The sequence below is a fragment of the Folsomia candida genome, unplaced genomic scaffold (genome assembly GCF_002217175.1).
Source record: "Folsomia candida strain VU population unplaced genomic scaffold, ASM221717v1 Fcan01_Sc043, whole genome shotgun sequence".
In the NCBI taxonomy this organism is placed as follows: Eukaryota; Metazoa; Arthropoda; class Collembola; order Entomobryomorpha; family Isotomidae; genus Folsomia; species Folsomia candida.
Window position 1 is genome coordinate 76059 of NW_019091235.1, and position 26910 is coordinate 102968.

Consider the following 26910-nt stretch of genomic DNA (forward strand, 5'->3'; position numbering starts at 1 on the left):
TATATTTTGTTTATTCAATTTTAGAAATCCAGTGTGACAATAATACGAATTTAAATATACGTAACTCTGCCAGGGTGGTAATACCATGTACATATATGAGTTATTTATGTATGTATGTAGTAGTAGCTAGGTATAAAAATTTTAGTTTAAATGTGTACCAGATGTATAACAGTGTATGTACATAATTGTATGCATGTAGTACCACAAGCGTTTAGTTTTCGCCATATAAAAAAGTACTGTAATTAAGCAATAATTTCTGACTAGTGTATTGCAAGGTGGATTTGAAGCCAGACTTTTGCAATGTCTCTGTTAATATAATTTATACACATATGTATCTATGTATGTATGTATGGATACGATTATGTATTTATAACTACATATATTATAATAGTTATATTTGTATACAAATAAATACATAATCTATAACTCACCGTGCGGTCACCTTTGTCACACACAAGTCCTTTACACATGCATGAAGATGCATATACATACATCCATACATACATACACCTGAAGATTTGTATGTTTGTTTAAATATGTAGGTATGTAAATATGCACATACATATATATATGTATGTATGTATGTATGTAAATAAATACATACATATTTGTTTGCATAATGTAAATATGCAAATACCTACATATTTTCATCTTTCTCTTGGGAAAATCGTGCACTAATAGTGCTACAACAGATATATAAATATGTATGTACATACATAGAAACATATCTGCATGTGTTTGAGTTTCCGGAGAATGAATTTTCATGCCAAAGCACTCCACTTCTTTTCAAGTTAACGGGTCCTAACTTATACAAACTTGCAATTTTTCCATGGTGATGCCTATTGTGTGTGAATATGTAAATAAGTATATATGTACAAAGTGAGAAGTGTGCAAATGCATGCCACTTCTCCTTGCCCGGATTTTATACGCATCTCCAATGTATGTACATTCCTCGTATTATGCCCGGATTTATTATACTATCGATTTCTTCCACTGCGGAAGTCATATGTATGTGATGGTGAAAGTTGGTTTGGTCCAAGTTGTATACATACATACAAATAATGTTTGTAAATAAACCTTGGTTTACCAGTTGTTTACGTATAATTCGGCTTCAGTGAGATATTTTTATCTTTAAATGCGTACCTTTCTGTGCAAACTGTTTAAAATTAGGAGTGAGAGAAATTAAAAGTTAAATCGATTAAAATGCAGATTTTGCTACAGTTTTGTGGGTCGTCATAGTTTATAAAACTGATAACTTGTTGAAATTATGTACGCTATTATTATCTTTCGGACATGAATTAGTGTTATTTAACGTGATATTAATACATATGTAAATACTTAGAAGCTGTGTTAAAAAATTTGCTGGGTAAGTACATATGCGTCAATTTGTTGATTAGTTAAATAATTATTTGCCTTATTATACGTTAGTAAACTACATGTACCAGAAATTGAGACCATAATTACAAATTTAATTTGCCAACAATTTCAAATTTCTAAAATTGCTTTGTTACATATGTAGAAGTGATGGCTTGAGTAGTACAATTTTCTTGTGCAAAACCAATTAAATTGCATATAGATAATTTTATGCACACATAAGTACGTGCATAACTAATTCGCAAATATTTTACCCAGGCGAATCGCCATGTCGACGAATGGAGGATTTGCCTAAATCTGTCCTAAATGTTACCAGAAATCTGGCAAAATTGGATACTCATTATCATAACGCGCTTCGAAATTACGCTTTGACCCAGTCGGAAAGCACCCTTCATCAAGGGCACCGTCCCCTTTCCCCCAGGAGCGGAAATTCCTTATCATCCTGCTCGGATTTTTTGCGGCCTGTGTCATGCTGAGGTTAATTGAGTCCTATGTAAAAACATTGACGAAGGATTGTTGTCGCAGAAATGGGACAACGGACCTTCGGCGACCGAGACCTCGGGGGGTGGGGACGACGGATGTGGTACAAAATAGTTCGATAGTTAGTGATAACGACCTTATCACGTATGGTGACCTCGGGGAAGGGGAAGAGTGTCAGGTCGTGATACAGATTGAACTTCGTGATGACCCTCCGCCACCGTACTCGTGGGGCAGACCGGATACTCCGCCACCGTTGTATAAAGATATCGTGAGGGATGATAAGTGATGTTTTTTTTAATTTTGAGTTCCACGCATCATTTCCGAGAAATTTATGTATGTACGAATTACGCGACCTTAAATACAGACGCGCATTGTTTTTATAATACTTAGTTAATCTTCTATGTTAAGTTAATTGTGGGCTATGTACATACATATCGTCGGCTTAATTGCATATGTAAAAAAAATCGGACCAGAGACATGAGTGGTGATTTATGTAAATATGTTTCCTGAAGAGATTTTACTTAATGTGACATTTTATTGTTGAAATTTATATATGTGTATTTACGAATTTTAATCCTGATTACCTTAATCTTAATTGTAAGTTTAAGGATGAAAATAATATTTAATTTTTGGTTTGACGCTCATTGTATGACTGCGAATATACAATAAATACGAAGAAATTTATATTACATACAATTAATACCGCGGTACATACATATTTATTTAAATATTTTACACATTTATTTAAATACTTTACATAAATGCAACTTTAGAGAATTACTATGTATACATAGTATTACATACAGACATTCATATGTAACAACATATGTATCAGTGTTTTTGTGAGATTTAGCACAATGTTTGGCGGAAAGATAGGTGATTTTTTGCAAATTCATCCAGTGTATATGTATATGTAACTCATTTATTAAGCTACACATTTAACGGTAATGCATACAATAGCATACATATATGTACATGTGTATGTAGTATACTGCCATGCGAAAATTTGCGTCATGCGTTTGAAATTTGTCGTCTACCTATATATATTTATCTAACATCATAAAGGCTGGCCAAGTACATATTTTTGATAAGCCTGACAAGAATTAATGTGTTTCTTCATCCTGTCCGCCCTATGGCTTACTAAAGTTGTGCAATGGATACATTTCGATTTCTTCATTCCTCTCGTATTCTGAATTGTAGTAAATTCATCCCAAACGGGGTCCCAAGGTCGACCATTGCCCCACATTCGTTGCGATTTATTATTGTCAACGAGGCCCTCATTTTTGTCTCTGGGTGGTAACAATTCTTCCCTGGTGGAGAAGGACAGAGGATCAGGTGTGATTTCCGCGTCAATGTCCAGATCTACAGATTCGTCTTCGACCTTGATCCAGGGGCCGGTATTGTCGTCGTCGTGGTCAGCATCTTCGTTTGGGAAATTGGAGTCTGTAACAACATAATGAGGAAAGTAATATGCAAATAACTTGAAACTTGAAAATGACTAAATCACAATTACTAATTCTATTATGACTAAATCACAATTATCAATTATACTACCATTTGAATTATTACGTGACAAAAAATTTGTGTAAAACTTTTTGTGTTAGCCGTCAAGCGTAACAAGATTTTTGTAAATCAAGCTTGATGTGAATAAATCAATCAATCAATCAACTTTGCAAAATTTGTAAATCTCAATGAAAATTAACTTTCAAATTCTTGTTCTTATACAATTTACGGATTTTACAAAGTTACGAAGAAGTGCGTTCATAGCAAATTTACGAAATATGTTCATATGGACATACAGACAATCACATAAGTAGTGATTTTCGTATGCACAATTTTTTGCAGATTGTGTTGTGTTACAATCACATGTACAAAATTATGTATGCATGCTTAAAGTATTGGGGAACTTAATTTTTGTTAAGTATTACCTTCAGTAAAATTGAGATTTCCAGTTTCGCTCGGTGTTTCTCGAAATGTATTTTCAGCTAGAATTGCCTCATTTGTTTGCAATCTGATTTTCTTCCGGTCTAAGAAATAAAGATAACAGTTCAATGTCTAAAAATCTAGGTATGCAAAAATTACTGTAGTCCAATTACACACACACCTTTCCCTTTTTGCATCGATCTTGTCAAAATATCTGTGATTTGTTCTTTAATTGCGACCATGGCCATGTGCAAATTCCACACTTTTTGCATCTCTTGTCGACAAGTTGGGCAGGATTGGTTGTTGTTCTCTGTATTTGCGTAATTCTTACCCGACAACGGCGACAACTCGATTTCTTCAAGGAACGTTTTACATAAAGATATCTGTTGCGCGATGTGGTCGTCTGTGGGAAAAGGAGTGGATTCTTGAAGTGAGGTCGCGCACAGGAAGCAGTAATTGTGGCATTGTTCTTCATCCAATTTTCGACCTGCAAATTTCGTTGGAATTTGCAGCACACAATTTAAAGAGATTTGTGCTAAATTTAAATATTTACTTATATCGTATTACTTGTCAATCTCGCCGTGACGTTTTCAACCGTACGAGTCAATTGTGAGAGTATAGAGGATGATTCCATTTTGTGCCTAGTGCCTAGAAATTTGAAAATGGAAATGTGAAATATGGATGTATCTTACATAGAAAGGGAGAAAGTTAATGTACGAGATTTTTCAAAATTTATAACTACGAGGATGGATAGTAAATATTCGCCGAGAAGTGTGTACATACCTCGTCGTTGATTTGGTACAATTTGCTTTGCAACGTGACAATTTACATTTACAGAAGTTTATAACTTCTTTTGTTGGGTATTTGTTTCGTATTTTGAGAGCTGAGCAGGTGACGATGGGCTGGCGCTGTTGGGAATCGATCTTTGTTTGCATGAAGTATGGATTTGATGTAAACTGTAAAGCAGTACACGTAATAAATATGGCTTATGTGCACACATATTTATGTACATACTGCACATATGGACAACGCGCAACATGAAATTAATTTCTTTAAATTGTGCATGTTATTATTACAACGGACACACATGTACACATACAACATCATAGCCCATCTTCAAAGAAGGTGGATATTTCGGAGAGGAGTTGTGCAACTAAATAATTATCATACGCATGCACATATGTACATAGATAGTTATATGTACTATTACAGGTGAAATTTAGCAGCGGAAACGGGTAGTTCGTAAATTTGTATATAAAGTGTGTATGTTCTGGAATTAGTGTAGCGTTGTAAGTACATATGTACACACTTGTTTCTGTTACATGAAAATGTAATTAATATCCATTGATTTTCGCATTTAACAGATAAAATGTTAAAATGTTAAAAATGTTAAAATGTGACAGTTTTACATCGCCAGGACTCAGATTTCTCTGCTTTTCAGCCTCAGATGGCGACTTCTTGCCATAATTTCGTAGCAAGTTGTCTCATCCCCACAGAGAACGGACTCTGCTAGGGGCTGTACACAGTGACATTGCCATTCCGTATGGCTGGGCTCACCCTGTCACGAGACAGCACCTACCCCGTACTAACACCGAGCCGAGTAGGATTAGCAATAGCTTCCCGGCCAGAGGAATCGAACGTGTGACTGCGTGGTGACAATCCTACCCTCGTACCTCTGAGCCATAGGGCCTTGCATAAAAGGCAAAGTAAATTATATACACACTTTAATTTAATTGCGTACGTCTAGTTTTGCTTGAGGGTACATTTTTTAGAAATTAGTACGGTTTTATTTCTTGCTCATTATGTGCAGGACACACATATTGTGGAATTTATTGTGTACATTTGCATGCATATTTGTATGCCTGTTTATATTTTATTTACTTCTTACTAAATGTACACAAATTTCACGGTAATTTGATAATGTATACCAAAGTTTTAGTCAGCTCGCGTTGGTGTTGCCCAGTTGCCGGGGAAGCGTGGGGACCGAGGGACAATGTCCCCCGTTATTTGATATCCACATCATCCGTGCATATTACATACATATGTAAATCCCTCCCTCCAATATCCTACAATAGTAGCGTCCCTAGATGTTCTTACAGGTTCCGCGGCCACTGGTGTTGCAAATACTTCTTGAATGAACTACATACATATGTATTTATATATTGATATATATATTTTGGGATCTCTTCCAGCCGGACGAGAGTTGGATGAGATTTTTTACCTTTAGGACAACTACAATTAAAAGAGTTTTTTAAATATTCAGATAGGGACACTTATGTACGGCGCTGGTCGTTTAGCTTTTTCAAAATACATTATGTAAAATGATTTCATGGATATGTGCAAAAATGCAATAAAGTATGTAGTACATAAAAAAAAAAAAAAAAATATTGATATATTAAGCATAAATGTCCCCCTTAAAATGTTAATACCCAACAGTTTAATAATTTTACAATTTAATGGTAAATATTTTTATTGTGGTGCGAGTTTTAATGATTTTTAACGATTGTAAAATGTCATACCGATTACTGATTTGAATACTTGATTCGATATCGGTCAAAAAATCCTGTGCTCTTTGCCAATGCCAGATCCTTTTTGAATACTTCCCACGATAGTGGAATCTTTACCGGGTATAAATCGGGCATAAGCTTGGCCAACTTCTTGCTCCAGGTAAGATTTTGCTTGCCTTGAAGAAATGCAAGTTGAAAAGAGCGAGGATCATCTGCAAATTTGTTCACATCCTCCTTAAATTCGAGGATTTGTTTAACGAACTTAAGCATCGGATCTGTGTCGTCTAATGAGTTTAAGTATTCAAAAAATTCGTCCGGCTCCACAACCTCGACTTTCACCCCCAACTCTGCTGCAATTTCGTCAAACTCGCGTTCGTCACCTGTTGAAAATGAAAGGTTTTAGGAAATAACCAATTCAGATCGTCTTATAAATACGTTAAATAGGCTAAGCCTTAAATACGTTACCTAAGTTTGGGTTGAATATGTTGTAAATGCTGCTTGGAGCTTCGTCATTGAAAAATAGGTTAACTGAAAATTCTGCACACAGGTCAACTGGCATCATGCAAAGGGGTATGTTATATGCAGGCATTATACCAAGATACATATACGTGTAGAATCGAATCATCATAAAATTATCGAGTTTGATATTTCCACAAGTCACACTGTCTCCACCAATATTCGGGAAACGAAAAACCTTACAAGGTATTCTTCTCTGAATCGTCTCTTGAGCTATGAGGTCGCAGATCACTTTGGATATTGGGTACGCAGAATTTGGAAGGTGTGCAATTTGATCCAATGTTGGCCAACTCTCAGAGTATAATCCATCCTCTCCAATTTCTTTTTGGGCTACGATTGTGGACGCGTAGAATACGTGTTTGAGTTTTTTAGACACTGCGAACTCGAAAATATTTTTCAGTCCTTGAATGTTACAGATTCTACAAGAAGAAATTTCCTTCGAAGCGTAGTACTTTTCCTGGAAAGAATTATTCACTGCAACGTTGATTATCGCCTCAACGTGTTCACATAAGTTTACATATGTTGATGAATTCAACCCGAACATTTCCCTTCCCATATCACCAGGAACTACCTCAACCCAGCCATCAAGTTGACAATTTGTCAAGATATTCTTCCCTCCAATTATACGATTAAATCTGTCTTCATGAGGCAGGAAAGGAGTTGGGCGAATTTTTTATAGGGGTTAATGTGTTTACGAGGAAGTCGTCCACATGAATAGCATTAGGTAGGTGTAAATCTTCCTCAGCTAGTTGTAGACGTTCAATTAATGTTAGTTTTGGAATGTTGTCCTCCCCAGATAACAATTCTACAAGTCTATTTGACAGTTCCGCAATTGTTTTACAGTCTTTGATAGCCTGAAGTGAAATATTCACCCGTTTCCCAAGAGAAGTTTGGAGGCTGTTTTTCATCTCAATCATCATAAGTGAATCCAATCCCATATCCTTGAAACTCACGCTATCATCAATTACGTGACTCACGTTCATTTTTAGTGTAGATAGAACACATTTATTGAGCAATTTCTTTAGTGTAACAAATTTCTGTTCCCTTCCAACTGCCGAATTATATTCATCCCAAAATCCTTCCCCGTCAATTTGAGTAATGTCCATTGCAGCTGTATCAGAAACTCCTGTAAGAAGGCCTCTAGCTGAAGGAATGTATTTTTTTATTAAACTCAAGTCTGCATCATATGCTAGCAATTGAGACTTGTGAAGCCGATATTCCTTGACAAACTGTGAATGGTTTGAAAGCTCGATGTGCAATATCTGCAGCCAGGCCGACCTGTCCCCATTGCCCCCAATTTATTGTTAATCCAGGTAAACCGAGCGACCGCCTGTAGTGAATAAGTGAATCAAAGTAAAAATTTGCAGCTACGTAGTTACTTTGTCCGTAAGAACCCAAGACGGATGCCATTGAGGAAAATACAACAAAATGTTCCAAGGGAAATTTCATGGATGAGCTAACTTCGTGCAGATTCCATCCTCCGCGAATTTTTGGACGAAATACATTTTCGAAAGACTGCCATGTTTGCTTCTCTAATGGGCCATCCTCCAGTACACCAGCTGCGTGCATTATGCCTCGAATTGGGTACAATCCGTTTTCGGCACAAAATTCATTAAACAACCCATTCACTTCGTGAAGGTTTCCGACATCCTTTTGCTTGTGGGTAATAGAGACTCCGCTTTGCTCCATCGTTTCAATCGCTCGAAGGGTCCTGGCGTTGGGCGGACTACGACAAACTAAGAGAAGATTCTGTGCACCAAAGGACACCATCCATTTTGCAACTTCTAGCCCAATTCCTCCAAGCCCGCCAGTTATTAGATAGGTTGCTTCCTTGTTGAACAATATGTACTGGAGCTTAGTAGTTAGTTTGTCGAAGAATGGCATTGTCAAAATTACCTTCCCGATATGCTTTGCCCGTTCAACATATTCTAATGCATTTTTAATGTATCTCAATTCAAATGACGTATAGGGAAGAGGAGTTAGACGTTCGGAATCTTCAATACCTTTCTGCATATTGCTCCAAAGTTCCTCAATCAAGATCTTTACCTCATTCCCGGGCAAAGTTGTTAGATCGATAACGTGATAGCTGACATCAGGTCTGAGTTCTTGTAAATCTTTCTTACTCCAAATGTTCATTTTGCTCATTTCGATAAACGTAGCACCCGTTTTACAAACTGATAATGTAGCCTCTTTAAATCCTTCCCCGGTTAAAGAGTTTAGGGCTATGGTGACAAGATTTCCTCCAAGGGCTTCTCTTATTCCATGTTCAAATGCAAGTGATCTTGAATCGAATACAAGGTTTACGCCTAAGCTTTTCAAATAGTTCCTTTTGCGTACACTCCCGGCTGTGGCAATGATTATGCACCCAATCTTTCTAGCAATTTGTATGCCCAAGAGCCCAACTCCTCCGGATGCTGTATGGATGAGAAGGACGTCCTCCTTTTTGGCCTGGGCAATGTGATGTAGGGCATAAAAGACGGTTAGTGATCCTATAGGTATGGTTGCCGCATCACTGAACGTCATGTCTGTAGGGATGGGTATCGTCAGTTTCTCCAAAACCGAAATGCGGCTTGGTACAGATTCTCCGCCTCGTCGAAAAACAACTACTCGGTCTCCAATTTTTCGCTCTTGGCAACCTGGCCCAAGCGCCGTTACCGTGCCAGTAATATCCATTCCCAGCGTATTGAAAGAATCAAATATAGGATCAGGTTTTCTGGCTACGAGTACATCTAAAAAGTTCAGGCCATATGCTCTAATTTCAGCCTCAACCTGTCCTTCTGTCAGATGAATTGATTGAAAAGGTGTGAAGCAAAAGTCAGAATTAAGATTGCTATAAGGCAAAATCAGACGAATGTTCGGTGTTGTAGGAATAGCAAGCGGATTTTTCTGTACAGTTACTTGTTGCAGCCGTGGAGTGTACTTTTTGTTATTTCTATAGGCAATTTGGGTATCCAAATTCCAGCAATGTAATTCTGAAAATATTTCGTCCACAGCACCACCGCTGAAGTCCAGGTCCAATGCCTTGCACTGGAGATACTCATTTTCGTTTGCCAGAACCTGAATCATTCCCAGAATAGGGGACATGGCTGGGTTCCTTTGACAATAATCCATGGATCCCACTTTCATGCATCCGTTTGTTACAACCATAACCTTGAGATTTACCACGGTCGTAGATAAATATCTGCATATGTACAGAAATGGTTGGCAAACATTGGTTGTGTCAATCATACCAGTGCCCCACATGTAGATTACGCCGCAAATGGGAGGCGATAATACTTCTTCAATCAGGTTTTCCACGTGGTCTCCAGATACGTTATTATCGTCGTGAAGAATCATCTTGACATCGAGACCATAAAGTTCCAACTTCCTCCGTAAAGCTTGACTTGTGGAATCTTTCCCACCAAATAAAACCCACTTGTTGGGGCTGGTGGAAATACTAAGTCCCAATTGTAGTTCTTTTTTCAAGTTGTGGATCGAGTTGAGCAATTATCATTGCCACGCCTTCCTTCGCTATTGAATGTATCTTACAGTCTATGAATCCATGATTTTTAAATAAGGAGTACCATGAATCCAGATCCAATTCGCAATTCCATGGACGTAAGTTAAAGTCTTCAAACCTCCAAAAGCCCTCCAAGCCCCCAAAAGTTAAGTTAACATCCCTGGACTGACCGACAAGCTCTAGAAGTGCAACTACACCTCCAGGTCTTAGCAGGGTTTTCAGATTCATCAAGGTTTCATGTAAATTTTTAGTAGCGTGAAAAACAAATCCGCTGTAGATCAGATCATAGCACTGCGGTACAAATCCTTGGTCTAATGGATTTTTCTCGATATCAAGTATTGCAAATTTTGTGGAAATTCTGGTATCTTGAAAAATTAATTCCCCTTTCTGCAAAAACACTGGTGACAAATCGGTGTAAGTATATTCATAGTTCAAGACGCCTCCTTTTATCATCCCGTTCACCAGCGAGTGTGTGCATCCACCAACACCGGCACCAATTTCAAGAATGCGAACAACTGCATCGTCACAGATTGTTGACATTCGCTGGCAAATGTAAGTCCCAAAACTATAAAGATCTTGGCTGGCATATTTAAAGAAAGAATTCGTGTAAAAGATTTCGGCCAAACATTGTTGATTGGGTTGGTCAGAATCGTTTTCAAACAACGTTTGAAGTGCCTGCTGTTTACCAGTCAAGATTTGACCTAATTGTGTCCAGTAGCTTGAGAGTAAAGACAATGTTTTTGTCCAAGGAGAATTTGTTGCATTGAAAGCGTCGACTGAGGACGAAATCTGGGAACAAATAATCCCTAAGCTTGGGAACGGTTGAACTGGTGATAATTTAAAATCTAGGATTGAGTCGTTCAGATTCTGGTTAGCACTCAAAATCAGGTATCCGTCAATCGCCAACTCCAGCAGGATATAACGTAAGAACTTGTTAAGATGTTTTGAAACCTTAAGCATTTCCGAGATATCTGGCCACGTAAATTGACTATGCTCATCCAGCTTTAGCTCTTTCATTGCCTTAAGCATGTATAGCCCACAATGCTTCCTGTATTTATTGTAAATATTTTGTTCGGCGGGTGTCAAGTTCATGGTTTCGACAGAAGTGCTTCCAAGAAGTGTTTCCAACCTAGACCTTTCTCCTCCAAGCTGAAGTCGTTTTTCATTTATTCCAAGATGCTTCTTCCACTCATATTCCCCTAGAATTGGGAGTGGATTTCTTTGGGAGTCTATCATGCCGATTATGCTGTTTATCGTCGTTTCCATAAATTCAGTCCCAAATAAAGATGCTATTAAAATACCATGATCGTTGTAAATATGGGCCTCGTTATGTCGATTGTTATTTTTCGAATAGATATATCCCGATTCACAAGATTTGCCCCACCATATAAATTTTTCGATCTGCACCGGGACAATTAGTTGACCTTTCTCAAAGGTTGTCCAATTCTGAATGCCCATTCCAAATTGTAATGCAAAAAACATGGCATCAATAATGCATGGATGGAGTATGAACTTATCATGGTCTTTGCCTAGTTCCCTGCATTTGAATAAACACATATATTCACCAGAGTCCGCTTCTGGGTTTCTCCAGCAATCATTCAAAATGTTTTGCAGTGAAGGACCAAAATTATATCCGTACTCCTTCAAATGCTCGTAGCTGAACGAGTGGGTTATTGGTTCGCATATTCTTGACTTAATTACTTGAAAATTTGTTAAATGGGTATCTGCAGCGGTCGAGTTCCAGGCGAATAGTGCTTCTGCATTCTTAACCCATTTGTATTTTGATTGTTCCAGCAATAAACGCGAGTTTATTCTTGTTGATATTTCTCCTTGAGCATTTTTTGATACAATAACCTGCAAGGGTTGGCAATATATTCAAATCCCTTGGATTCTTAAAACGTGTAAATTGTGAAGTTTTGTTTACATTTTTATACCTGAAAGTCGGTACTGTGAGTCTCACTTAGGCATACTGGGGAGGCTACTGAGAAATTGTGAATCAAAATGGATGCAATCGGTTTTGTGTACTTTCCTTCGTCGCAATGCGTGGCAACGTATCCAGCAGTCAAGCACATATCCACGTAACCTGCGCATGGAAATATAATTTTGTCTACGAGGACGTGATCGCGTAAAAATTGGATCTTGTTGACATCAATATTGGATTGAAATATTGTGGTGTCCGAGGCGTTTGGAATATATGAGCCAATCAGCGGGTGAATGGCATTATTTCTCTGGCTAGTGATATTAATCCAATAAGGCGATTCGTCAAAAGCGTAGCCGGGCAGATCAATCTTCCTGGCAAACGAAAAACGATGAAAATTATCCCAATTAATGGGAACTCCTTCCAAATATAGTTTCTCCATTGAAGTTAGAATTGTCGTCTAATCGGATGCATTCTTTCTAACTGAAGGCAACATCATTATCTCTTCCGACCTCTGCAATTAAAAGTCATCAAGTGAATCAGTATCTACGATACACTCACATAGCATTCATTGTTGACAAAATCTGAGCACACCTCATCTACGTTACTTGCCAGGAGACCTGATAGAATTGGCTGAGGTCCGAGTTCGATAAACAGTCGGTACCCAGCTTTCACAGCGGTATGGGACGCATCTGCAAATCTCACTTTTTCTCTTATGTGCTTAATGAGATAGTTAACATCAATTTTGTCTACAGACTTTCCTTCCACCCCGGAGAAGAAAGATATATGGGGTTTAGCTTCTTTAAACGTAATGTTTGCTACAGTCTTTCTATACTCATCAAGAATTGGGTCCATGTGACTCGAATGAAAAGCACGCGATGAGTCCAAGACATGTGCCAATATTTTATTTTTGTCACAGAAAGCCTTAAATCTCTCTATCATATCGAAATCTCCCGCAACGACAGTTTGAGTCACAGAATTTTCACATGCAATTTCCAAACCCGGTGAGTTGATTTTCCCCATTCCCGCAGAATCCAAACTGAGAATCACTTGTTCAGGATTTAATCCAACGACAAGCATTCCACCAGGTGGGGAACTTTCTATTAGCTTTGATCGTGTGACAACCAGTGTAAGTGCATCCTCAATGTCCAACATCCCAGCCGCCACTGCTGCTGCGCATTCGCCCAAACTATGTCCTAATACAGCATCAGGGATCACACCCCATGATTCCCACAGACGAAGCATGCATAATTCCAAGCAGAAAATGGACGTCTGACTGATCAATGTATTATTGACAGAATCTGGGCCCAAGCATGAATTAGCAAGAACGCCCTTAATGGTGAAGCCGTGTTTCGCTTGTAAATTTTCATCAAGTCTGTCAAAGTTTGACCGAAATACAACACTTCCTTCATACAATTGTTTACACATTGCTTGATATTGCGAGCCTTGACCGGTAAAAAGGAAGCAAATTTTAGGAATTATGTTTGGTATGTGTTTTGCTGCTTTCACGTTTCCAATCGTCGCCAACACTTCCTGTTTCGTGTTGGCCAGAAGCACCTGCCTCACACAGAAATGTGATTTGCCTGAGTGCATGGTATATTCGATGTCATCCAAAGTAGCATCCGAATTTTCTAAGCAATTCTTAAATACCTCTAGTTGAGAGTGCAGTGAATGTTCGGTTTTCGCAGAAAACGTCAAGATTTTCATATCCCTGTTGTCAATAAGGGTTAATGGATTATTTGGATTCTGCTGTGGCTCTTGAATGATTGCATGGGCTTGTAATCCAGTAATTCCGAACGAATTGATACCAGCAATCCGAGACCGATTTCCTTTCGTCCATGGAACTTCCTCGGTAGGAATTCTCGCAGGTATATTCACCAAATCAATATTCGGGTTAAGATGAGTCAGATAAAGATGTTTTGGTATTTTTTCGTGCTTCATGGAAAGTACGGTTTTCTGAATACTCGCAATTCCACACATAGATTCAGTGTGCCCAATGTTAGTCTTGACCGAGGCAATTGTTAGGGGATTATCGTGTTTTCGACCTCCATATATTTTTTCAATTGCCTTTATCTCGATGGGGTCACCTGTCGGGGTCCCTGTGCCATGGGCTTCAATAAATTCTACGTCGACCGGATTCACAGCTGCTCGCTGAAGGGCAAGCAACATCGCTTTAGCTTCTGCAGCCACAGTAGGAGTACCCATATTTTTTGACGTTCCGTCTTGGACAACTGCCATTCCACGAATGAGCCCCCATATTCTATCACCATGGGCTGCTGCATCCGAGTATCGTTTTAGAATAATAGCACCGGCCCCCTCAGCCCGTCCAAATCCATCGGCAGATGCGTCGAATGTCTTGCACCGACCATCTGGTGCTAGAAATCCTTCTAAGGCTCCAATTGAAAACGGATGTAGGAGGAGATTAACTCCAAATGCAATACAAAGATCTACCTTCTCGTTTTTCAAGGCCTCGCAAGCCATATCTACGCTTGCTATAGATGTTGAGCATCCGCTTTCGTTAGAGTAACAAGGGCCAATGAGTTCAAAAAAGTGAGAAATTCTAGCTGTCATTGATCCCAGCCCATTTCCCATGTAACCGCGGAAAAAATCCTTGTCGTCAAATCCTTGATTCTGCAACATTTCTTTATAGTCGCAACGCCAAAAACCGCCAAAAACTCCTGTGACAGAATTTTTCAATCTGACTGGATCAATTCCAGCATTCTCAATGGCCTCCCACACTACTTTCAAAGCCAAGCGGTGTTGTGGATCTAGGTAAGCCAAATCAGCCTGGCTGATGTTAAAAAATTTTGAGTCAAACATGTCAATCGGGCAGGAAAGGAAGCCAGCCTCCGTTTCATGGACGTGATCCATTTGTGTGTATGAGTTTTCCTTTGTCCACCGCGTTTCAGGGGGACGAGTAATGCAATCTGTGCCATTCTCCAACAGTTTCCAAAATTCTTCAATCGTATTTGCCCCAGGGTACTTGCATGACATTCCGATAATTGCGACGGAATTATGAAGTTCAGGTGACATTGATGAATTGATGTTTATTGAGTGGATTAAACACTACAAACAAGAATTTGCATATTAATTTGGGAAAATTTTCATATATTTTTTGCCGACTCTCCATCACTTACATCCTTCGGATTTGGGACGTTGGCTGGAACAAACGTTTCCCAAAATCTGACCAAGTCTTGGCTAAACTGGTCAAGGCGGTGGTCAGTTCTTCCCCCGGATATCATCGGGTGACTTCCGTTGGTAAAGTAGACCATCCCTATCTCATCCCCACTCAGTGCAATTGGGATCTCACTAAAAAACCATTACAAGGAGTATGCAATTTTTGCAATTGTAAAACCGACAAATTTGCAAATTGGGTATAGTCAGGCAGGTTTATATTTTTCAGTGTTAAAATTATACCGGACTAAAGATCTGCTATCGATGGTATTATACTACACGGTATTGTATTACCGCTTGATATTAGTTTGGAGTATTTGTATGTATAAATCTTGAAAATTGTTAGTCTTACCAATTCAGATCCACTTGCATGCAAAAATTAATTTTCTCAAGCTTCGGCATGTCGACAATCTCGCTTTTTATTCCATTCTCTCGTGCAGCAATTATTTGCATAATTTTTTTCTGATTTTCTTTTTTAGTGCACGGTGAGTTTATTAGAAGTACTGCGTATTCCGAACCCTCCTTGTCTTGGACCCATTGAATCCCATTTTTTCGAAAAAGTGCATCAGTATTCTTCAGAACTAGACAATTGCAATCGATAAAGACGCTATGGTCCAGATATCCAAATTGTTGCGTGTAAATCTTTGCGACAGATAGAAATTTTTGAGGTGCTGGATCGATGCGGTGACAGAGGGCAAACTCAGATTGGAGAAGACGGCTAAATAAAATAAATTGTCGGCTCATTTTTGGAATACCCTTGTATGTACATGCGTACGTCTAAACTACGTATTATTATAGTCTTATGCATGTGTGTGTATGGATAGGTACTCTTGTTTGATGGTTTCTATGTACCTGGTTCACACAGTTCGTACCGCTCCATTAAAAATTTTTGGTTAAAAGCTGCAGCATACGTTTTTGAGTTGAAATGGACTGGGTGCGAACGGTGTAACCCAGGTGGAAATCTTTCTACAGCGAGATTTTATAGCAAGTAGAATAAGAGTAAATAAATTTGCTTAAGTATCCCACTACCCCATGTCGTGCGACACTTTATCCGACAAAATCACTCCGAGTGGGCGTGTGGTCAAGCTTCGTTGAAGAGAACGAGCCAGTCCGATACATTTCCAAGCCTCCGTGTCATCCTCTGCATACGTGATCCAGAATTGGCTTCCTGCAATTAATTTGTGTATTTAGTAAATAGTTTATTTCATGACTGCGGTATGAATCTGTAAAATACGATGGTTAAGGCACTAATGATATTTGTATGGGTTATTTTTCGTACATTTGATTCTATTGTCCACTGTATGCCTTTGCATAAAGTACGGACTTAATGTATCAGGTATTTAAATATGGTCATATGGATAGGTGTGTAGGTCGGTAATTTTTACATCTTGCTATTTTTCCCGGTTCCGGAAACTTAACTTTTTCATTGTTTTAGTTGTTGAAATTAATGTACAAACATATATACATTTGAAAATTTTTTGCGCCCCAAATGCCACTTTAAATTTCTACTAGCCCCAAATTTAACAAACTAGCTTGATTGAATCAACGTATTAGTAATTTTGTAAAAGAAAATCAGTATTTCAGAAATATAAGACCATCTTAGCTATTATTTAATGCATGATTGATTGATAGCTTATGAATGGAAAGTATTCTTAGCAAGCAAAAATATGTAAAACACAACGTACCGAAATTTCCACTCATTTTGTAAATCTCAAAATGTATGTAACGCGATTTTTATATTCTTTCTTAGAAAAGTTTCCGGAAACGTTTTGAAAGTCATTATATCGACTGACCAGATTTTGTCGATGCTTCTTCGCTTTTATTACTTTTTGGTTTCGCTCACCGCCCAACAAATTAAGCTTTGCATGTGTATGTACAGGCATACATATGCACAAAAGGAAATCGTGTAAGGAAAATGTGCCCAAAATATTTAGTGGTTCCTCAGAAATCTTAAAATGTGACCAAGATTTCCTTGTAAGATGTGCCCCGATTCATGCTCAGCTTAATGTTTGTATTACAAAGATTTAACCTATCTCGTAAAAAGTTATCGTTTCAAGAATTTTTCTAAATTATGAATAATTTTAGCAATTTTTTCCTCAACTAACATGCTTCGTGTAGAAGAGGGGGCCGTCCTTACAACGTGTTCAGTTTGGTAGCGTATGTATAATTCAATGAAAAATATCCTTCCCTGCTTAACTCTTGGACCATCTTAATGTAAGTTCTTCCTTTTCATGTACATACTTAATGGGCGGTCCCAAACTATTTTGGTACAGATTTACCTCCAGAAACGATGATGGATGGATGCAAACGAATCACTTTATTGTGACCGGATGTTGGTATCATAATTATCATGATCCTCTTAATTACCCCTTGCGCATTAGCTTATTACTTAAATATTTGCTATATAAGGTTACTTACATAATATGTAAATGTATAATATGCATTACAATTAAAATCTCTTCAATTACATATAAATGATGCCTGACTAATTACCAAATTAATTCCACCTTAATTCAGTACGTGTCACTTTAGCAGAAATTTAAAGCGTACATACAAGAAAAGGGTGTTTGTAATCATTATAAAATTATTACCCTAATAAAATTATATTTGGAGGAATAAGATAAGGTTTCTTTTTAAAACTCAGGATTAGATACGAGTTAATAATTTAATTGCTTAAGGATAAGCCGGCGTTAATTAAACAAGGCACATCTGTTCAGCCGCACTTATTTGTGAATCTTACATAAATACGTAAATGTTTGCTATGCGTTCGTCGAAAAGGAGCTAAATAGGGAAGACCTGGAATATATATGTAAATATGCATACAAGATTATCTACGTATTTATGTACATATATCAAAATCATTTCAACCACTTTTAATACGTGTAATTGCAATTTTTAACTTTACAATTTTTGGTTACGACGGTTAAAAAAGTTACATCATTCAACCACGATAGATATTTAAAATATTCCCGGCTTAATTAATTAATTTGTTGAGTAAAATTAAACAAATAGCAATGCTTTTGAGGATCGCAATAAAAGTCACGATGGAGTTTTTGAAAATTCTAACCCTTTAATATCCGCCCCATGCATGCAATAGTCCCACCAAAAGTATGTATTGCATGATATGCAATGATGTCTAAAAATCGTTATTGAATATTAATCACGTCTTTATTTACCATATTTATGTACATACCTATATAAGTCATGAGATATTAGTCATATAACGGGGATAAATTTCACACATGTCAGCATGCATGTCATTGTATTCACGTCACTCACAAGCACCACTTCGCAACACGTCTCTTTGCTAAAAGTTTGAGAAATCCATGTAAAAGACTAAATTATTTTAAATGAAAATATGTATTTACATGAAATTTAATGAAAATGAGAGGAGAAATGAAAGTTCCATTTGATCATGATTTTCTGAAAACGATACGTATTATATGCATTTTTATTTCCCAAGATTTCATAAACATGATGTAGAATTTTGGTTTGTTCTTCCTAAGCATTGCAAAGTCACCAAAATATTTTGCCAGGCAAGTTTTATGCCTTTTACGAAGTTGAAGTGAGTACCCCCATCATAAAAAAATTATAAAGTGTCATACATAAACTAAAAATGAGAGAACTGAAAATTCCATGCGTCCCCAAAAATAGTTTACGATGATACACATGTATTTAACTAATTTTTTCGAGTATTTTGAACATAAATATAAAAAATTCTGATTGATTTTCGCATCCCAATTCTTCTCAAACATCATAAAGTGACGAAAACATTTTTCCAAGCCAGATTTACGCATTTTACGAAGTTGACGTGAGTACCCCCATCCCAAAAACTTGATAAAATGGTGAATTTGCACAAATGAAGTATAAATTAATCCTTTCCCAACAATAAATAGGCAAACAAAATAATTGGCGGCGAGCAAAAATTCTGCTCTAGGTGAGGGTCGAACTCACAACCCCGGCATCACTCATACGAATACTGCATTATAAGTACCGTGCGCTGCCTTTGCGCCACTAGAGCGTTAGTGTTTAAGCACCCCATTTTTGGAACGTGTTAAGCCTCAGGCGAAAATCTCCAACTGCGAGGGACATTTTTCATATGTAAATGAGAGATGTGAACTGTGTAAATGTTTAAATTAACATTTTTCCACTTTTTTCGAGAAATTTGCAATGTCATTTTCGAGAAAAAAAATCTTAAAATTTGTATGCATGTGTGCATATTTTCTGCAAACAAGACAGACTTGGATTATTTTAGAAAAAAATTGTATTTATTTGTCTTTTATTTTTTTACTCTGAATTTTATTTCATAATTTATTGCCTAGATATGTTATGAATGGGTATGAAAATACCATTGTTTGAAATTGTGTATGTGCATAAATGGGAAAGTGTATTTTTTAGCGTATTTTTTTGTAAAAATATGTTTTTAAATTTATTGCAAAAATTTTGCAGCAATAAAATTTATATGCAGATTCGTATTCACAATTTCTATTAGTGTATGCATGGATTAAAAACACCTTTATGGGAATGTCTGTCTGTCGGTCCCTCCATCCGTCAACACTGTGATATCTCCAGAACTGGTACGAATTTGGACATGCGGTTTACAATAATTTTTATGTAAGTCCCCAAGACATTGCAGTTTTGAAGGTGGACATTGTAGCTAAAAAAGGTCACGGCGCCAGGTCACAGGTCATGCTTTCTTCAAATTAGGACGACAACATGTGAGTACCCAAATCGATAGTACTTTTAAAGAGCAATCCAACAGACTATGTAATTTTGACCTGCAGTGACCCTTTGACCAAGGTGAAAGGTCACATAAGTCGAAAACACTTTAGACGTGTCAATTTGCACAGATTTTGAACGCTGAATATGAAAATCATATTCATTTTGACTTACTTATGCACACCGTGCGATGACGACTAACACCAGATTATTAAGAGTATATGAATGTACATGCATGCACTTATGTATGCGTTGTACATTGTGCATAATAACTCATCTTCAGCGTATGCCAAAGCCATTTGTATATGCAACACTTGAATATCTGATTAAATATTTATCGACACTGAGCTTTATACATATGTATGTAACACAGATGAATGTATGTATGTGCATATGTACTATATATGCATATGCTCATCATATGAATACCGCTAGGTATTACATTTTAATACCGGATTGTTAAGAGCGTATTCCTTCCTAAATACACTTTTATGCATATGACACTTTGTGCATTTCATTGCATGACATGGCCCTGAAAAATGCAAATACAGGACCTTAATATTTCCTGTAAAGTTGGACATGCTATGTTCTACTTTCTGGTATATACATAAATGCCAACTTCATACACGGATTTCCGGATGGGATTTATTTATTGTAATGTCCTTGCAGTGCAATGCATGAAATATGAAGAAGGAGCAAGAAAGCAAACAGGGTTTAAAATATTAAGCTAGAACCACAGGAATTGTGACACATGTACTTATGTAAAATAGGATATGAAATGAGAGTGGATTAAATTTCCAGTAGTTGTTAAATAATTAAATAGAACTTTGCCAACGCAAACACGCCTCATTTCTGGCTAATTAATTCCAAAAGCTTGTACAATATGTATATAACGAATTTTATACTTACATATGTAAATATATACATACCTAAAGAAGCATCATATCTACATATATTTCAGTAAGGTTTCACATACCCTGGAGCACCATATTGGTCACAATAACAATGATTTTTCAGAATATTGTAGCATTCCTATTCATCATCAAATTAGAATCTTCTCACTGCGAAGACTGGGAAAGCGATCCACGTGTCGTAAATAGAGGAAAATGGCCCTCCAAACCGGAATACTTAACCTTCACCATTTCAAACTTGGATGAATACTTGACCCCCTTCAATTCATGTTTTGTCCACATTATTAACTTTGAGTACTTGGATTTACCCAAAATTTCTGTCCCAATAGCTCTTTCCCGATATGATTTCGTACTTCGAAACTTAGCACCTAATGGATCTACTGCAGAAAAGTTTTATGTAAAATTCCCTGTCGGAAAGAAGTTACCTGAACGAATTGATGAGTACAAGTATTACGACGGTTACAAAGACTATAGCCGGCCCGAAACAAAGTCTCACAAGTATCGAGGGTGGATCTGTTCCGTGCAGTTGTACAGTTTTCCACCTGGAAACCAGCCGAACACGAAGGACCCCATGAAGGTAAAGCTCATTGTATGTACTACAAATGAGTTGAGGGTACATATTAACCTAACTCAACTCAATCGTCGACTCAAATTCAACTCATATCATAAAAGTCGACTTGCCTTTTTTCAGAGTGACGTATTTATTTAAATAAATGCGTTCAAACCAGGTTCTAAAGTTAATTTATCAAAAATCGGGGACTTGATATTTAGTAATTTACTTTCATAAAGGTGAAAATCTCGAAATGGCCAAATCGGCCATAAAAAAATCATTTTATTCTCATTTTCTGTAATTCAACTTAAACTTATTATTGTTCGCTATTTCAAAATGAGTCGAGACTCAAACTCAATTAAATACTTTTGAGTCATGAGTTGACTCGAACTCATTGGTAGTCGTAAATATTTAAAGTTATGTCAAAATGCTTTTTTAGCGGCTTATCTGGTACAATAATGTACCTACCGCTTATTGGAAAACATGGAATAATTTCTACCCAATGACACCTTACGGGAATTGGTATTTCTTCTCGTCCTTCACCCATCCATGGTACCACATACTACTGAGGACATCGTCAAACCAGGAAGTTCACTTTAAATGGACTGAGATGCTTCAATTGATCACAAAGACTCATCATTCCACCAGTCATCTTATTGTCTTTGAGACGAATGGCTTACTTCCTAACTCTTCGATATCGAGAATTAAATTTGGTTGCAAATATTGCTCAATTAATGGGATCCAGTTTGTTGAATTTGGAGGAATATGGAACAGAGTATCGATTGATGATGAGCTTCTAAGGCTGGACCACCATGTGCGAACGACTCGTTGGTACGCAGCAATTAAATTGACCAATAATATGTAAAGGGTGTTGATTTATTTTGTCCAGATTTTTTTCCAAATACTTGAAAAGTTGTAACTCGAAAACTGAAAACTTGGATTCTTCTGGTGAATGCTAGGATGCTCATAATCAGGACTTATCTTTATTCTTCGCATAGCAGAATTTCAAAGAAAAATATTCACGTTATGCTAAAGTGTGGTTTGAGCCCAGAAAGCTATCATCTGGATGAATTAAATCAACACCCTTTGCATGAATTAATTATGCATTTGCCCACATATTTTTAGCATACATATATATGTAAAAGGTGTTAATTTAATTCGTCCCGATGTTTTTTTGTGAACCCGGAATATACAAATTTATTAAAATTAAGATAAATTAAAAACAGAATGGTTAAGGGCATGATAAGTATACATACATAAATTGTCCAAATACTAATTAGCAATTTATCTTTGATAAAAAAATGACCTCGAAGTTTTCACCGTCTTTAAGACAATTCTTCAAACATTGAAAGGAGAAATCTGGACGAATTAGATCAATGCCCTTTACATAAATGATTTATGCATTGGTCCACCCACAGGTTCAACCTTGCTGCAAGCCGATCCACAAAGTTGGATACATTCTATGCAATCCCGTATGCCGATTTAGCTCCGAAATTATCCTTTCGTAACGCTCTTAAATACCGATTGGAGTACGATGCAAACATTGACGACACCATGGTCCGCATGATGACGGGGAATGTGACCTGGTGGCGGAAGGGGAGCAGTGGTTACGAACTTTTTCCATTTATTGATACTGACGCCAAAGATGAGTTAGCAATGACCACTTCTGAAGATAACCTAACCTGGGTTGCCTGTGGCTCGAGGAAGAAGTCAAGGATAAATTTTGAAGGGTATATCGCCGCATATGACACGTGGACTTGGATCTACGTCGTAATCTTGTACGTCGGACTGAGCGTGTTTCTGCAGATGAACGATTGGCTTAAATTGAACAAGTTAACGGTGGACGTGGACACACGACGAGATATGAAGGCGAAACCGTTCTTTATGGGAATCAAGGTGAGTGGCTAAAAAACGGTGCATTGTTTGATAAGTTATAATAAAAACGGGAACTAAGAATTCCCATACTAGAAAATTCTTACAATGGGGACGCAAACAATGTTCAACCCAGATTATTTTTTGGCCATATTAGTTTTAAAGTGGTACCCTTTTGAAGCGTTTAGTGCGGATCTTGCTAAAGATTTCTCTGGGCACAAAGATAGCGAAAAAGCTCAGTTTGCAAGCGATATCTGAGCTTTGAGGCCGCAGTTGCGCGTTTGCGCGAATTTGCGGCGCCCAACACTTTCCGAATTTTTCGCATTTGCACAAGTTTCGTACTAAATTTTGTTTCTAAAGAGTTGCTCTTTCAAACTAACTGCTCAGAAAATAATCCGGGTTGAACATGGTTTGCGTCCCCATTATTAGTGTGATCATAAATCAAAACCTCTTTATTTAGTGAAAGTATAAACTCATGAATCTAAGATTTTTAAAGTATTTATTGAAGATGCACGGAATATTGATCTATTCTAGGTATTACTTGAACAAGGTGACGATGTCGCCGTAAATACGCACAGATTGAGTTGGATGTACTGGGTTTGCAGTGTTTGGATAGTGATGGCCGTAGTTATAACGAACGCTTACAAAGGGGAAAATATTTCCAGTATCACGGCGCCCTTTAAAGATGCGCCTTTCAATACGTTACAAAAGCTCGTTGATGCCAAGTACAGAATGTTCACCTTCATTGAAAAACGTAAGCACTTAATAACAAGGTAAAAATACAGTGTGGTCAGTATATCTTCTCACCCATAAACCAATAAGATGACGTAATATGATAGACTTGTTGCGAATTTTATACATGTGAAATTTAATGCCAATACTGAATACATATAGATGTAGTGTGCAAATTTTTTAATTGATCTCAAAAATTTTGAATTGCATAGTAATTATATAAATTTTCAGCGAAACAACAAGCCTCAGTATATGGACAATGGGGAATAAATATCTTTGCCTACTGGGACATTAATAGTTACGAGTCTCTCCTCGATGTTCTACTTGCCGTGAATTTCTTTTTTCCTCGAGATCCCAGCATCTGGTCGGCTGATACTGCACTGCCACATATGAAACTGCTAGACCAACTTTTCTGGGATCGGAAGATATCACTCCATCCTGACGCTGCAAACTGGCGATTCCTTGGAGGATTACCTGGAAATGAATATTTCGAAAAAGAAATGTATTTTAACATGATGCATGACTGCAATAACATTGCTTTGTTTGGATGGTGGACCAAGAACAGGCTGAAAAATATCTATGAGTCTATGCGCCTATGAAGTCAGATAAGATCAAGACAAACTGTATCCGTCGGGAATGAAACGTACTTTAAATTCAAGGTATACATAATTTTTTGGTACGGTTTACTTGCTGATAAGTGATGTACATAAATCATTGTGTAAACAAAATTATAATATCTGTGTCGAATTCTGCAGTAATCGACAAAAGCTCTATTTCACAGTATATTTCACTCTACATACTCATTTTAACATACATGATAATGCAGAAAATTTCTTTGTTAAACTGTTCATATGTGCATAACTTTGCCCAAATCGTTCAAGTTTTGTGGAGGAAATTGGGCCAAATTTCTGCAAGAAAGCAGATACAATTTTTACTTGAGATTCTTATGATATTCTTGAAACATTATTTGCATTTCGGATAATTTCAAAAATGTTTTTCGTTCATTATAATCGTGATTTTTATTATGACGTTGTTCAGGAAAACCAATACTTGAAACATGACCAGTATTTCTGCGATTGGACTTTATACTTAGACAAATTATTATACCTTTACTTTTAATGGTTGATCTATGTAGATGGGATGGAAGCTCAAACGCTGGTGTCACCCATCAATCCTTACGAGACTGTATGCCTTGGAAGAATCCGGCATAAAAGACCAATGGCGTCGTATCTCAGATGAATTGGCGAAACTGAGAGCATACAAATTTGGACGGCGTGCAAATAATGGAACTCTACAATTGCAATCTAAACAACCCGTCTCCGTCTCATTGTTGGATTCCAATATTGCGACGGTATTTGTAATTGGTGGGGTTGGGGTGGGCCTTTGTATCGCAGTATGGCTCTTAGAGGTCATTCCAACGTGTCTGAAGGGTGCATGGAAATTGGGAAAACGCTGCATTGCAAGGAGGAAGATGGCTAAAATTAATGCAAAAAAACGTAAAGTGAAAGTCCGTCGATCAAAAACTGTTTACAAATTGGACAGTAAAAATGCAGCACATTGATCATGTATATAAATTGTTGAAATTTTAAATTTCTCATATCCAATTTCGCAATAGCAGCTTTTTAAAGACCAGTTACATAACTATGTATATATGTAGATCAAATATTATTACATATGTACATATATCCTTATTGGGCATATGCCTTCACATTCTAGTAAGTTTGGCTTGTAACTTGAGGCAAAATGAGCAAGTTTTCCTAATTTTGGTCGAAGTTGTAGGAGTACTTAAGAAGAATACGTAAGAAGAAATTTATCTGCACGATCTTTATAGATAGGTAATACAATATATGTAATACAACGCTCCTATATTTTTATATCGAACATTTTGTTTGCTTCGTTAACATACATGCGAATATTTACACACATGAAGCTTAAAACTTTTAAACAATTATGTATGTATGTAAACAGTGTTACAAGGAACTAGTTACCGTAAAGTCAACTTCATGAAATTCAGCATTCAACCCAAGTTACATACTTTCTGTGGTCCGTACTTTGTATGCATGACTAATAATAAATTGGTGAACAAAATAAAATTAAATAAATAAAAACCTTACAACGGTACAAAAGTACAACGGTGAATCAAGCACACGCATTAAAAATAAAGTTTAAAACAATCTAAAGCTGTATCAACTATAGATTATTATTTACGTATGTATATGTACATATGTAACTGTGATAAAAGCGTTACATTTTTAGACACCATTAATTTCTTATGTATAGTCGTATCCTCAATTTCACAACTTGTTTAAGAAATATATTTATTTGCTAATACTATTTTGATCTCGAAAAAAAATTATATTGTTCTGTGCCATCTTTACATTTACATATTTGTCGTCCATACATGCGTCATCAATTTATAGCTTGGCTCCTTATTTCTAAGCTATCAATAAACTAATCTAATAAATATTGATTTTTTTTACGCAAACCAAGTAAATGTTAAACTTTAATTCCTAATTTTCCCTTCAAAAACAACTAACTCAAATTGTAACCGGAGCAAAATTGTCTCAGCAAATTAAATATGTATACATACGAACCAAATACGCAATATAACAATAATCTTATAGATTTTTCGATACCATGCAAAATTTAGAGCAAATATTACACCAAAGCGTAAATCAGTCAAATGGTAGCCATGTACAAGGTAAGCATTCTATCAGTTAAGCGTGGACTTCTTC

General features: G+C 37.0%; 2 protein-coding genes, 1 long non-coding RNA gene and 1 other non-coding gene across 4 annotated transcripts; 1 reads left to right on the plus strand and 3 right to left on the minus strand.

Moving 5' to 3' along the window:
- Positions 1 to 822: 822 nt before the first annotated feature.
- Positions 823 to 2554, plus strand: LOC118433159. The gene is made up of 2 exons (XR_004833213.1): positions 823 to 1366; positions 1633 to 2554. It is a non-coding gene; the product is annotated as an uncharacterized LOC118433159 (long non-coding RNA).
- Positions 2555 to 2756: 202 nt separating this feature from the next.
- Positions 2757 to 4718, minus strand: LOC110861602. The gene is made up of 5 exons (XM_022110733.2): positions 4561 to 4718; positions 4345 to 4425; positions 3959 to 4264; positions 3783 to 3881; positions 2757 to 3297 (listed from the first exon to the last, which is right to left on the minus strand). The coding sequence occupies exons 2-5, from the start codon at positions 4409 to 4411 to the stop codon at positions 2912 to 2914; spliced, it is 858 nt and encodes a 285-aa protein (XP_021966425.1). The 5' UTR covers positions 4412 to 4425; positions 4561 to 4718; the 3' UTR covers positions 2757 to 2911.
- Positions 4719 to 6299: 1581 nt separating this feature from the next.
- On the minus strand, positions 6300 to 17092 carry LOC110861572 (phenolphthiocerol synthesis polyketide synthase type I Pks15/1-like). The gene is made up of 13 exons (XM_035844797.1): positions 17077 to 17092; positions 16421 to 16559; positions 15355 to 15526; positions 12779 to 15283; positions 12712 to 12731; positions 12234 to 12591; positions 10364 to 12153; positions 8172 to 10224; positions 8031 to 8130; positions 7496 to 7944; positions 6984 to 7257; positions 6750 to 6836; positions 6300 to 6664 (listed from the first exon to the last, which is right to left on the minus strand). Exons 1-13 carry the CDS (start codon positions 17090 to 17092, stop codon positions 6300 to 6302), a joined length of 8328 nt encoding a protein of 2775 aa, XP_035700690.1.
- A 2228-nt stretch (positions 17093 to 19320) lies between these two features.
- Trnai-uau lies at positions 19321 to 19412 on the minus strand. The gene is made up of 2 exons: positions 19377 to 19412; positions 19321 to 19356 (listed from the first exon to the last, which is right to left on the minus strand). It is a non-coding gene; the product is annotated as a tRNA-Ile (tRNA).
- Positions 19413 to 26910: the final 7498 nt, after the last annotated feature.